This window comes from Pangasianodon hypophthalmus, chromosome 11 (genome assembly GCF_027358585.1).
Source record: "Pangasianodon hypophthalmus isolate fPanHyp1 chromosome 11, fPanHyp1.pri, whole genome shotgun sequence".
Classification (NCBI taxonomy): domain Eukaryota; kingdom Metazoa; phylum Chordata; class Actinopteri; order Siluriformes; family Pangasiidae; genus Pangasianodon; species Pangasianodon hypophthalmus.
In genome coordinates, this window is record NC_069720.1 from 17,460,493 (window position 1) to 17,474,207 (window position 13,715).

Genomic DNA, 13,715 nt, shown 5'->3' on the forward strand with positions numbered 1-13,715 from the left:
GATCACATTTTTTCCCCATTCTGATGGTTGATGTGAACATTACCTGAAGCTGCTGGCCTGTATCTGCAGAGTTTTATGCATCGCACAGTGTTTTTGTAAGGGACCATTCACTTCATATCACACAAAGGATGACATACAATTTGATTTTCATATTTAAACCTCAGCTTCTCAGTTTCTCATCAGTGGGAAAGAGGAACCATAGACCTTCAGAAACCAGCAAAGAAACACAGGTTTGCATAGCACTGACACTGAGTAGATGCTTCCTCTCCTGCTGTGAACTACTGTTAGACCTGAAAGAAACAAAGTCTTATGAATCTTGTGAAGGCGCTTGTTGAATCGTCAAAACTGATTGCTCAGAAGGTGTTGATTAATTTTCTATAAAAGCAGCTTTGACAGAAGTTCTGCTTACAAGCAAAATAGGTTTATATTAATGCGCTTGTTTTAATATGTCACTAAAAGGGACTTTGAATGTATGGCGGATGAGCCACATCTAATGATAAACAGAATAAAAATATGTGGTTATTTAACAAAAAAAAAAAACTCGCATAATTGTTGATATGATAAATGAGTCTCCAGTGTTAGGACTTTGTAACAGTCAGCGGGAAAGCTGTTACTGTACGTTTTCCACCGCGGGAAAGCAATGGAGTACAACAATGGAGTACAGCTGTTATAACATAACTGATATCAGGAACTAACATACTTCCCAGATGTTCCATAACATTTAACACAATCATAAATGGATAAAAAGTATGACATGTTGCTCTTAAATAAAAAAAAGGAATAAAACAGTTGGGGGTGTTGTTTTAGGAAAACAATCAACTTTTGTGTTTTACTATTTACTTTACACACTGACGTGCTTGAGTCTGAGCAGTAGGTTTATGAGGTGTGTAATGATCAGTATTTCTTGTTCCTTGTTAACCTCTACTTTCTCTCTCTCTCTCTCTCTCTCTCTCTCTCTCTCTCACACTTTTCACTGACAAATCTTGCTCTTGAATCCGACTGTTGTTCTCTTTTGTTCTTGTTCTCCGCTTTGCTTTCTCCCCTCTCTTTAGGATACTCCTATCCTTTTTCACTTAAATCCTCACTCACTCTATCAGTCCGCTTGCTTCTTTATATTGATCTGTGGTGAAGACTGCAGAGTGTGCGTCAGTGTGTGTGAGTGCGCTAATGTGTTCAGACAGCACAGTGTGAAGTGTGTGACCCTGCCTGCCCTGTACAAAGGCTGAATAATATATGGCTCTGTCTTACTGTGTCCACAACACCTGCTCTCCTCGAAAGCATCAGTGAGATGCAGTTTGTTCAACTCTTAAGAACCTAAAGATTCAGCAGAAAAATTACAGAAGGTAGATAAACTGACTAATAATTTGTTTGACTGACAGACAACTAATTTGTGCATTTCTGATTTGATTTCTAACTGTTACAGTATATACTGTACATGCTATTTAATCCATGTATAGTCTATTACAAACAACATTTTATTTATGAACGTGATGTAAATGTGGGAAGTCCACATGCCTCTAAGGATTTTTTTAAAGGGTTTTTTTTTTAGTTATTTTCTTCCATGCTTTGGCTGTCTTTGTGTCTACATTTCTTCCATTTCTGAGTTATGCTTTTCATTGTTAATAACAATCTCCCCTGACCCTTCTATCTTCTTATCCTCTTTTCTAGCTCTGTAAAAATTCAGTATTTAGAATTTTTTAAATAAATTTTACAGCTATTTTATAATAAATTCACAGTTAAATTATCAGTTAAAAAGGTTTGGCAGTACATCACATGTCATTATATTGAATAGTGACACGTGTTACAAAATGATTATAACTTGGCAAGGAATTATTTATAGCACACTTTTAAAGTTTTGTGAGGCATTATTAGAGTTTGTAAAAATGCCTACAAGGAATCATTTATGAATATGGGCTTAATAGAAATTGTTACTGATTCAGTTTTGGAGAAGGATTTTCACCTGGAAAGTGAGGGGAATACAATTTTGTATGATGTCATGGCACATCTTTCTAATTATAGCAATTAGAGAAGACTTGATCACTTGATTAGTGTTGTTGATATAATGGTTCAATGTATTCCATCTTAGCTAACGTATATTCATCACAAATCTAGATGTGTTTTATGATTACAACATTTAAGTGAAAGTCTTTCTGTTTTATTTGTATCATTCTTGTCTTTTTGTGCTTAGTTACTTGCTTTTCTTCATCAGTGCTGAAGGTGAAATCTTTTGTGTCAGAGGAAAGTCAACAGGCAGGTTTCAATTCATGTAATTTTAACAGTCACTTTAATGATCCTTCATGCACTATAGCGAAAAAATCAAATGAAAGACAGCCGTCACCTCAAAACCTGAAAATCAATTTTGTTTTCTATTATTGTGATGGACTGTTGTCTGCAAAACTGCCTGCTCTGATCCCTGACTTCAAGATGTCTTGTCACTAAAAAAAAACCAAAAACAAAAACAAACCACTGACTATTCTGAACAGACTAACATGTAGCCTGATAGAAAAAGCTGAAATGTTTGGAGTATCTGTTTTTGAAGTAATAATCCTAGGATATATTGATTCAAAGAAATTCTGTTAAATAAAACACAAATGTCAAGCATGAAAGTGGATCTGAAAGAGAGCTCATAATTAGATATATACGGTCTGGACTACAGTATGTTCCCATAGTGTTAGGAAGAATTTATTGCTGAATGTAATAACATGCACTGAGCTGTAACCTCCCGTTGCCATTTCAGCAGCATAAAAATGCCACCCGATTGTCTGAACTGACCCTCCACTTGATCATCTTTAGCCCTGACGCTGGTGAAATATGAGAGTCCCAGTAAAGAACCTAATATCACTTAGGCTAATGGCAACTTAGCAAAGAAAATCTGCTGTATGTTATCCTCAGAGTCTGGATGTACAATTATTGCAAAAAATTTGCATGCCTGTAGGACAAATTGAAGAAGGCAGTTTATAGCAGTTTATGCTGATTCCATGGCCTAGAAATTCGAATTGTTTCATTTGTTTTTGCACACTCTGGCTATGTATAAACAGATTTGTTGGTGGTGCACCTGAGTGCCATGATTGACCTCTGGGCTAAGCAAAGCCTGCCTGAGTCGTTTCCTGGGCAGGAGGTAATGAATACACAAACCTCATTAACACAAGAGCCCTGCCTCTGCATTCATAAACCGAACACACCATCGTAAGGAGGGTGAACAGATGGGATGGAGAGGCAGAATCTGACTTTACAGTTTTAATCATATGATTTCCAGTGAAACCATGATGTGAAATCTCATCATGTGCTTGCTGAAACCAAAATGTTTTTTCCCCTCATGTGATCCTGAGAGCTCAATACTGTGACTTTCTATTTGTCGAATTCACCATGCTCTCAATGCTGATCTAGATCTTAGATCTAGATTTAGATCTAAATCTAGAAACTCCCATATTAAATGATGTTAATAAGATTGTAACAGGTGCTTTAACTTTTAATAAGTCATCTCTGAACACACGATTTGTCTTCCTCTTGTGTTTTGTTATGTTTTCTTGGCCTCACTTTTTAACTAGGGTACGAGACAGCTAAATTAAGACTTCTTTACACAGAGTGAAGTTCTGGGTGCCCCTGAGCCTCCTCCTGGCTAGTCAGAATTAAACACACTAGCATGAACAGTGTAATCCAAATCCCAAACTTCCAGTACCAACTGAGAAAAGGAAAGCTTAGTGCAAAAGTTTGGACAATATTAGGAAGATTAAAGAAATATAATTGGTACCAAAACGACATTTAGAATCTTAAGTTTCACAGATGTTCCTTCCTTATCACAAATAACATAAGTGGACAAATTGTGTGTAATGAGATATTTAGGGGGTGTTGATTAATTTTCTATAGCATCAACTTTGACAGTAGTTCCGGCTGTAAGTCAAATCACCGGTTTATATTAATGCGCTCTTTCTAATGCATTATTGTTGTTATTTAGCAAGGGAAGTGGCGGATCAGTGGTTAAGGCTTTGCACTACATATAAGAAGGTTGTGAGTTCAAATCCCTGGACCACTACGCTACCATGGTTGGGTCCTTGACAAAGACCTGTAAACATCACCTGATGAATTGTAAGCTGTTTTGGATAAACATGTCAGTCAAGTAGCAAATATAGTGGATTATAACAAAGAAAAATGTCTAATGAGGCTGGTGATGTGATAACAGGAAATAACAGGTTTTGTGGATGTTCCATAACATTACACATAACTATAAATGGATGAAAGCATGATGTATTGTCCAATTAATACATTAAAAAATTGTAATCATTGGGACATTGCTGTGGTATAAGAGAAGGAAAAGACATCAGTATGAACTGTTATTAGAAAATAATCAACTATGCAGTGGTAACAGTAATTCTGCTTTGTGTCAGGCCACATCACACTAGCCCACTGTTGATTATTTTTTCCTATAACATGTCATATTATATTCATTACTTAGTGAACAAAACTGAACAAAACTCAAAATATCAGTTCAGGAGTTTATATTTCCCTTTCCTGAATGTCATATAAACATACACATACATATATCTTCAACTTCAAGCTTTTAAATACTCTCAGTTTTAATAGTCACCCACCAACACACACACACACACACACACACACACACACACACACACACACACGCAAGATTTTTTCAAATCAGGCCTTTCTTTTGGTTTTCTCAACCTTTTCTGCTGTCCATTATGTCTTTTGTTTTTTGGTCTTGGTGCAAGACATTTTCTTTTTTTCCCACCTAGAAACAATAAGGGATGCATACTTTTGTACTCAATTGTTAGTTCCATCCTTTACATTGCTGGATCAGTGAATCTGTGAGATTATATTTACATGATCACCACAGCTTGCTGCAGAGAAAGTACAACATATTCCAACTTGCTTCTTATGATCCTTTATGACTATTGGCTTTATATGCACTTTTTCACTCTGAGAGCTTGAGAGGTCCATCATAACTAGGAAGCCCATAATGATTTGCTTTGGAACACACATATATACAGCTAAAGATAACAGTTAGTAAACTAAAGTAATAGTTAGCAAACACTGTCTAGGTACATAAGAACATGTCTTCTTGTGTACCTAAGAACTAAGAACATGTCTAAAGTCTAAGAACATGTCTTCCACATCATTTACTGTGCCACTAGTTGACAAGCACAGCTTTTTTATTTGTTTGTATGGCTCTCTAATGGTTTAGACTTGTGCAAGAATACAGCCACTACTGGACATGTGCACTGATAACTTGATGTTCATTTAAATTGGATCAGCGTCTCATATGCTTTAGAATGAGTTTGACAATGCTGTGGCTATTTCGGTTATAAAAAAAAAACAACAACCAGGGTACAGATAATTCAGGAAATAATTCACAATTGACCCAAAATAAACAGAGATGTTCAAATTAAAATGTCTGTTGCAGCAATTCAGATTTTGTATTCCTGGAATAAACTGGCTTTCTCAGTCAATTTAGCAAGGGTGCAGTTAAATCTGTCATTCATTCATTCATTCATTCATCCCTCCATCTATCCATCTTTAGTATCCACATAATCCTGGCCAGGGTTGCAGTAGATCTGGTGCCTATCCTGGGAACATTGGGAAGAAGGTGGATGGCATCATGGATGAGACACTATAATATTGAAGGGCACTCACACACGTATTCACACCTGAGGCCAATTTAGCTAAGTCATGTTTTAGGGAGGATGAAAAAAAACTGGAGAATCCCTAGGAAACCAATTCAGACATACCGAGAACAGGCACAGAAATTCCACACAGAGAGCTCAGGGGTTACTGTCTGCCCCACCCATCTTGCGTACGTGACCTTAAACAAGAACAGTGTTATGCTGATCTTTTCCTGTTTTAATCTCGTCCTACAGATAGTCTTCCGCAAGATCAGTGATGTGAAGCGTGAGGAAGAGGAGATGCGGAAAAGGAAGGATGAAGCCCCTCTCAACCTTCCTCCAGATCATCCAGTGCGGCGTCTTTTCCAGCGGTTCCGTCAGCAGAAGGAGGCTCGGCTGGCAGCGGAGAGATCTGATCAAGGAGAAGTGGACATAGAGAAAGGTTCTGTCCTCATGGAGAAGACTATGGTCCATGAAACTAATGCTACAACCAGTATCGTCACAGTGACCGAGAGCCCTGCCACACCTGATGTCGCTTCATCCTCGGCTTCATCAGACTCTGCTTCAAGGACCTCAAACCAAGCCAAACTTCATGCTCCTGTTGGCCATGGTGGCAACCAAACAGGAAGTAAATCCAGCGAACCTACCAAATCCAAAGCTTGGGGTAGGTTTAAGGAAGCCACAGGGAAGGCGGATCTCTCCTGGAGTGCCGTTTCCAAAGCTGAGTCCATGGAGACCCTTCCAGACAGGACTAAGTTGCAAGGAGAGCTGTCGCTGAAGAAGACAGACTCCTGTGACAGCGGTATCACAAAGAGCGACCTGCGACTGGACAACGTCGGCGAAGGAAGCATCCGAACCCCTCAGGAGCGGAGCCCCATGCAGGCTGAGGGGAAGCGAGCTTTCTATCCCATTCCTGAACACAACCTGCAGGCTTCTTTGCTGGAGCTAAAGCAGGAGCTGAGAGGTGACATCCACTACTTGAGCAACCGCATGGCAGTCCTGGAGGCACAACTAGCTGAGATGCTGCAACTGCTCAAGGAAAGAAAGACTTCAGGATGCTCACACCTGTACGAAATATCACGACCTGGGACTCCAGATTCAGACAAGGATAACGACATGTTCTCGTAAACAGGCGTTCCGTGAATAAGGTGTGGCGTTGACACTGTAACTGTGTTTTTGGAGATAAGATCCATGGGGGTGAGTGCTCAAATGGTTCAATTTTAGCATTCAAATCTGTCCAAGTGTGTGGAAGGTCTTGCTGGTTATTTACTGAGATGTGGCCTTCATTTTCTTTTGCCACTGTTGACTGGCATTTTGTTTGTAGAAGGATCTACAGGACTTTTCATCTATACAATGTAAAACAACTGTTAACCTTTGGTTAAAATTTCAAATCATATTTTTTTCAGCTTTAGACATATTTTTTCACTTGTTTTAGGAACGATGCAAGATATCATTTAATTCCAGCATCTTTGATTTACTGCTTCATGTGTTTCAATGTCAGTTGGACCTGCTCAGTTAGGAAGGCAATATAATAATTAAGAAAAATATTTTTCACATATATTGCAATCAGCAGGCAAACAGTGGAGCAGTGAAAAGAATTGCACTGTTACAGAAATGAATGTCATACACTGTCAAATGGTTAATGCATGGCAGATTTTTTTTCTAATAGTTTTTAAATAGAAAACAACAAGATTTCAGGGTACGTAGTGGAATATAAGAGGTGGTATTGTCTTGTGACCTGTCAAACCTCCAAGATCAAGACATTACAAATGCTATTCTGTAGTGTGAATAATGTGGTTTCTTTAGATTTTTGTGTGTATGACAACATATAGACAAAAAAAACATCTGATCAAATATTCAAAAATGTTGAAAATTGGACCAATTTTTTTTTTTTTTTTTTTTACAACACACATTTAATAGGCCCATCTAAAAATATACTTGAATGCGTTTTCAACACCTTGAAAATATTAAATATCTGAGATGCACTATTAATTAAATTAATTAAATTTAATTCATTAATTAAAGAAAATAATAATGCGTATAAGCAATATGGTGATTATATTCTTTTTGATGAGCATGCTCTGGTGGTAACAGAAATGAAACTATGCATGGATCAGGTTTAGCCTAATCACAGTAAATACGCATGTGATTTGTAATTATGCACTCAGTCTTTTTTAACACGCTAACACAATCAACATTGTTTCTCTCAACCCCCACCACCCCACCCCTCCACTGTGTGTACTCTCAATGCACTTCTGTGCTTTTATACGGTATATCATTTTGGGTTTTCAAATGCATTTCTTTCTGTTATCAAATTCAAAGGCGTATTTGTATGTTGATTGCTAGTTATAAAAAGTTAAGTGCTTTCGAAACATTGCTACTTTTGCACTTAAAGTCTATCTAGAGCAGTTTTATATGATTAATATAAATGATTAATATGTTTGCACACATTAAGATCAAGTGTATTTATCAGTTTGTTGATTTTTTATTGCTTTTGACAGAGATATATTCAAAGGTACCTTTTGAATTGTATATTTTAAATTCATTCACAACTGTAGGTGACTCGCCGCATAGCACACAACATAGTGTACTCTGTTATAACATACCAGCCCTGCATTCCAATACAGTATTTAATATCCCTTTGCAGTACAAGAAGAATGCAGCTTCCAGTAGAAATGCATTTGCAAGCAAGAAGCAGAGCTTGAAGTGATTAAAATAAATATCAGTACTCCCCTTTTTATGGAGAAGAATTCCATGCCAGAATAAAAAGCAATCACGCCAGTGGAAAAAAAACATGAAACACAATAGAATATTGCTTTTCAAGAGAGACATGCAGAAAACGTACAACACACTGAAAAGCAAAACCTTCACTGCATTGCTCTCTCATCACTCGATATCTTTAAAGAAACACAATCAACAGGGGAAGCTTTTTAAGAATTAAATGCTGAAGTGAATGTAATCCACTTTTAAAAGTAATCCATGCGGCTTCATTGCATTTCACTGTGCAAATCAGTTTAAGATTGTTTAAAAATTGTTAAAGACCCTTTAAGCAATCACCATGGTGAAAAGAAAATTAAATAGAATGCAAACTGTGTTGCTTTTCATTAGCCTACATGCGGAAAACATTACATACTGAAAAGCAAAACCTTCGTTGCATTGCTCTTACGCCACGTGTACCGAGAGCTTGAGAAATGTTTCTACTAAAAATTTGCGTACTTAACAAAACATAGTACTGTCCCCCTTCAGGCACTGAGTTGAAGTAACTTCCTTGGTGATTTGCATTCTCAGTTTGCTTCAAGCTATATTCAGAGTTGTATTAACTAACTAGCTAACTTGCTAACAAGCTGGCAAAGAAATGTCACCAGGTTATGTGAGGTGTCAGGTGGAATCAATGTCAAACACAATTTGAATGTTAACCAAATTAAATGCGTTTTATAATAATGCATTTTTGAAACATTCCGGGCCAAATGTATTAAAAGAACCCAATTATAGACATTTTAGTGACATATACAGTAAGTGTAGTTGGTGTAGTGGGTGACTAAGAACGTAACTGTAAATGAACACCTTGCCTAATTAACATGTGACTGCTGCATTATAAACCTGTTTTAAGCATGTTTTCCTCTCAGAGAATAAACCTTAGAATTAGATATACTCTGTCACAGCATGTTAATAGGTTTTTAAGTCTGAAAAAGCTGAACATCTGGAAATAAATGAACAGGAGTTGTGTCTGTCGCACTGAATACTTCTGTAAAATGTGCAATAGTGGAAAATTGTAATTTTATTAAACGAATCTCAGCTACAGTACGTTGGAACGAACCTGAAGCCAGAAAGGGAACAGTGCCCAAGAACCCCTTTTAGTTTGAGGCTCCAAATTAGATCGGGCTTCCTCCAATAAATGTATAATAATGTGACCTGGCAGACAATATGCTCACTACAGGCTTTTATTGATCATCGCCAGTTATGTTTTAAATACTCTCTTTTTGGAAATAACACCAGGTTTTGATGGGTGTTAAATAGTGTGTGCAGTCACAATGTCAGTATTCAGTGCTGATAAATTGCTAATGGTGGTTTGTTATAATAATAATCTCTACCCAGTGACTCCCGTAAATGCACATGCAATGAGGCAAAAGCACAAAACGGTACATACTGCCACCTTGATCTTATTAAAGGTGCTAAAAGCCAATTAAAGTGTGACAGTCAAATTTGAACACAGTTTGCAATAGTGCAAAATGACAGCTGTTATACTGTTACAATCATATACAACTCTGTCCTTAATGTCTTGGGTATTTTAAAAAGGATTGCATCATGCAACCTACTCCTGAAGTCCCACTATCTAAACTCGATCGCTCAGGCTGCCAAGACGTCATAAAGTATTTAAACAGCCTTTAATGGATGTGGGGATTCCTTCAAGAGGAAATGGAAGCGGAAGACAGCAAGGGAGTGTTAAACAGTGCTGGAACGCAGGGCTCGTCACATGACTGTTTACATGATCATGAGTGTGTTAAAGTGGGGAAATCGTGGAACTGTGCAGTACGGTACACTCTTAGAAAAAAAAAAAGGTTAAATCTAGAGGTCTTAGGCTTGTCCAAGTGGGGAACCCTTTTCCTTATCTGTCAGGCTTTCAAGTAGAACTCCTTTTTAAGAATCTAAGAGCATTAGCTACCCAAAGAACCCTCAATGGACAATTATAAGACTGATAATAAGAACCATTGTATTAAAAAGCAATGTTTAAGAATGTGAAACACAACTATGTGGTTTAGTTTCATGAAAGAAATCTTAAAGATTTATTTTAATCTATAGGAATGTTTCAGGAAATGTTTGTAGCAGAGAGTAAAATGTCCACTTGTATTTTTCACAGCAGAATTATAAAACTGTAAATATACTGTAGTCATAATAGACTGTAAATCAATTTAAGAAATATGCCACACTGTCAGTTAATGAACCCAAAGACAGCTGAGTTGCACTTAGGTGTGTTTTTAAAATCCATTGTATAAGTTGAGATTTCACTACCGGAGACTGAATAGTTACAAAAGATCAATTTAGCATGACCTTATCAATAACCTTATTACAAAACAAGATTTCAAGAGCATTTTTACACACTGAAATGGAAAAGGAATGGCATTCTTCTCTTGCAGCTCAAACACTGCTTCATTTTCCACACTCTATAATCAGTGATACAGCTCAGTGTTGTGGATAAAGAATTGACTTATCATGAGTTCTTGCATCTCCTGTCATTCTCACTTAATCCCTTTGTATAAAGTTTTCTTTTTTTTTTCCCTGCTCACATTCATCTGTCTATAAATGTAGAAACCAAAAGCACAAAGATGTGGATTGTTCATACAAAATGTCAAATGTTCAAATGAATGATTTTGTATTTTGGAATTGTCTTGACATTTGTTGATTAAAGGAGTAACATATCAATCCTGTATCCACTCCTGACACAAATCATTTTACACTATGAACATCATGATGAGACAATACATAAAGAATAACACATCATTGCACAAAGTATGTTTCTCTGCTTATACCACAGCTGTTTTTTCAAACGATTACAATTTTTCAGTTATTACTGAATAATACATCACGCTTTTTAACCATTTATTGTTACATTTAATGTTAATGAATGCCAAAAAACGTTAGTTACTGTTATCGCTTATGTTATAGCAGTTACAAACAGTCGTTCCCTCACCAGCCTCTCTCTCTCTTGAAGTTAAAGAGACGAAAAATGCAGCTTGTCATATTACAAAACCAAAAAGTGCAAACTCCTCCATCCTAAAGATTTTCCTGTGGTGGAAAACCTACTGTTACAAAACGCTGACAGTGGAGACTCCTTCCATAAATTTTACATAAACGTCTCCTAACATAAAGTTTCACAATATCAATGATTAGACTTTTTTGTTGTTAAATGACAACTACTTATAGCATCCACAATACAAGTCTTTGTGAATTTGTTGTTACTATAGAAACAATAATGCATTAGAATGAGCATATTAATATAAACTTATCATTTATTTTATAGCCAGAACTACCGTTAGAGCTGTGCTGTTATAGAATCCACACCGTTTGATTTAAGAATTCAACAGAACTGAAGTATCAGAGTTAAACGTGAATCTCTGCCCACTACCAGGTGAGCTGCATATGTCTCTGCACTTGCACTGTGTGATTGCCAGTGCAGTTTAAGTAGCTCTATTTTCTCTGATGGCTACAGTAATCTGATTAAGGCCACCGAGCCTGTCTCATCTGCCGAGTGTTCTGGGGCAGACGTCTGATTAAACTGAGAGTTGAGGTCTCATGCTAATCACCTGTGTCTCTCTGTTTCTAATTATCACAGTCTTAAGGCTCCCTTAATTAAATTTATGGAAAGGTAAACTAAAATCACAAGCAGTGATCGTTACACAAAGGTTCATTTCATGTCCTAACCTTGACATTGAAAGACACTGAAGACGGTCTTATTTTAGGCTGTCTACATCTTAACTTCTCTACATCTAATTAACTTCTTTAGATTATTAGCCTCTCATTATTAATATAAAATTATCAAACTGTTCTTTAAATAGTTCAGGGGTGTACAAGTTAGTAGCATGGGCGTCTGGGACAAGCAGATTTCATGTCTGGGCAATTAGTTTTTTATTTGTAATTGACTGGTGGTTGTAGGTTCATCTACCAGAAAAAGAAAATAACCCTAGTCCTTATTTACTTTTGCAAAACAAAAGTTTTCATTTGGCGTGTAGCTATATTTAAATGCAAGTCATTTAGCCAGGGTGTGTGGCATGTCTTTTCTGTAACTGTAGCACACACTACTTGTTCAGAATCCCACTGCCTGCTGCATTAAACACATCGATTGAAGCACAATCTTGTGACAGTAATGTTTTTACTAGCCATATTAATTCAGCAACACTGCAAAAAAAAAAAAAAAAAAAAAAAAAAAACAACTCAAAGCTCTCTAACAGTCACTTCGTGGTTGAACGTCAAGAAAAAAATAAAGAAGCTAGCTAAAATTTTAAGTGTGATGCAAAGACATTACACTACATCTCATAGCTTAAATGTTGGCCAACAACTTGCTGAGTTTTGTTGAGAGAAAAAACATGATGTGCTACATTAGAAACTTTGTTAGAAGAGTAATAATCATATATTCGTTTGCTTCCCTTAGTCTGTATTAATGCACTTTATTAGCTAACTAGCTCACCATGCATTATTATATTACATTAGCTACCAGTTTTTAGCCTAGTCAGTTACAACTGGGCAGCACATTGGCGCTTTAACTTGCCTGATGGGATAGCTATGAATCTATAATTTGTCCATCTCTCTAACTGCTAAAGAACTTCATCTTCCATTATCTATACCCTGAGCCACCATTTTATGAGGTAGACCTACAATATAGGTCACTGTTTAGGTGCATAATTACTGACTGTAGCCAATGTTGCTATGTTTGTCAGCCCATCTATTGCATACATTACTGAAAAAGGACCACCACTGGAGCACCACTGTGGTGCGGATACGTATAAGTATTCCTGGAGTTTTTAAACACTTATACGCTGGCCATTCACTTAAGTTTAAACAGGATTTAACTCCATGAAGTAAACATATAGGTCTGGAACTGACATTAGCACATAGTCTTGAGACCATAACCTATAATTACCATGTTTTTGTGACAATTTTTGTAACTGAAATTACCTGCACATCAGCTGGATAGCTTAATATTTATAACATAAAGGATCAGATTTAACTGGAAGGAATGAATGGATATGGGGATTTCTCCAAGAGGAAATGGGAGTGATAACAGTGCTAGAACACAGGGCTCATCACATAATTGTTTACATGATCATGTGTGTGTTAAAGTGTGTAACACAGAACACTGTTAGAAAAAAAAGTTAATGCTATAAATGTCAATGTCAGTGCTTTGTAGCCCTAATAATAACTGGTTGGCTGTGTTTCTTTGATAAGGTGGTCCCTTAGTATATACAGTATACCTAATATCAACACCCACTGGATTTTTTTTAAATCATACTTTATAGATGAACATTTTAGCTGTATATATACTATCTGGTACTATGCACAAGCATTAGTCCCCCAGTCCTCACGTCCATTAATGAAAGAGGA

The 13,715-nt window shown here is 36.8% G+C and overlaps 1 protein-coding gene across 2 annotated transcripts in view; it reads left to right on the forward strand.

Moving 5' to 3' along the window:
- The window catches only part of kcnh1b (potassium voltage-gated channel, subfamily H (eag-related), member 1b), a 45,891-nt gene extending 34,847 nt beyond the window's left edge, over positions 1-11,044 (forward strand). For both annotated transcript variants that reach the window (XM_026922372.3, XM_053238334.1), the window contains exon 11: positions 5,874-11,044. In XM_026922372.3, coding sequence (XP_026778173.3) covers positions 5,874-6,746 — 873 coding nt within the window. In that variant the 3' untranslated portion in view covers positions 6,747-11,044. The remainder of the gene's footprint in view (positions 1-5,873) is intronic.
- The last annotated feature ends 2,671 nt before the right edge of the window (positions 11,045-13,715 follow it).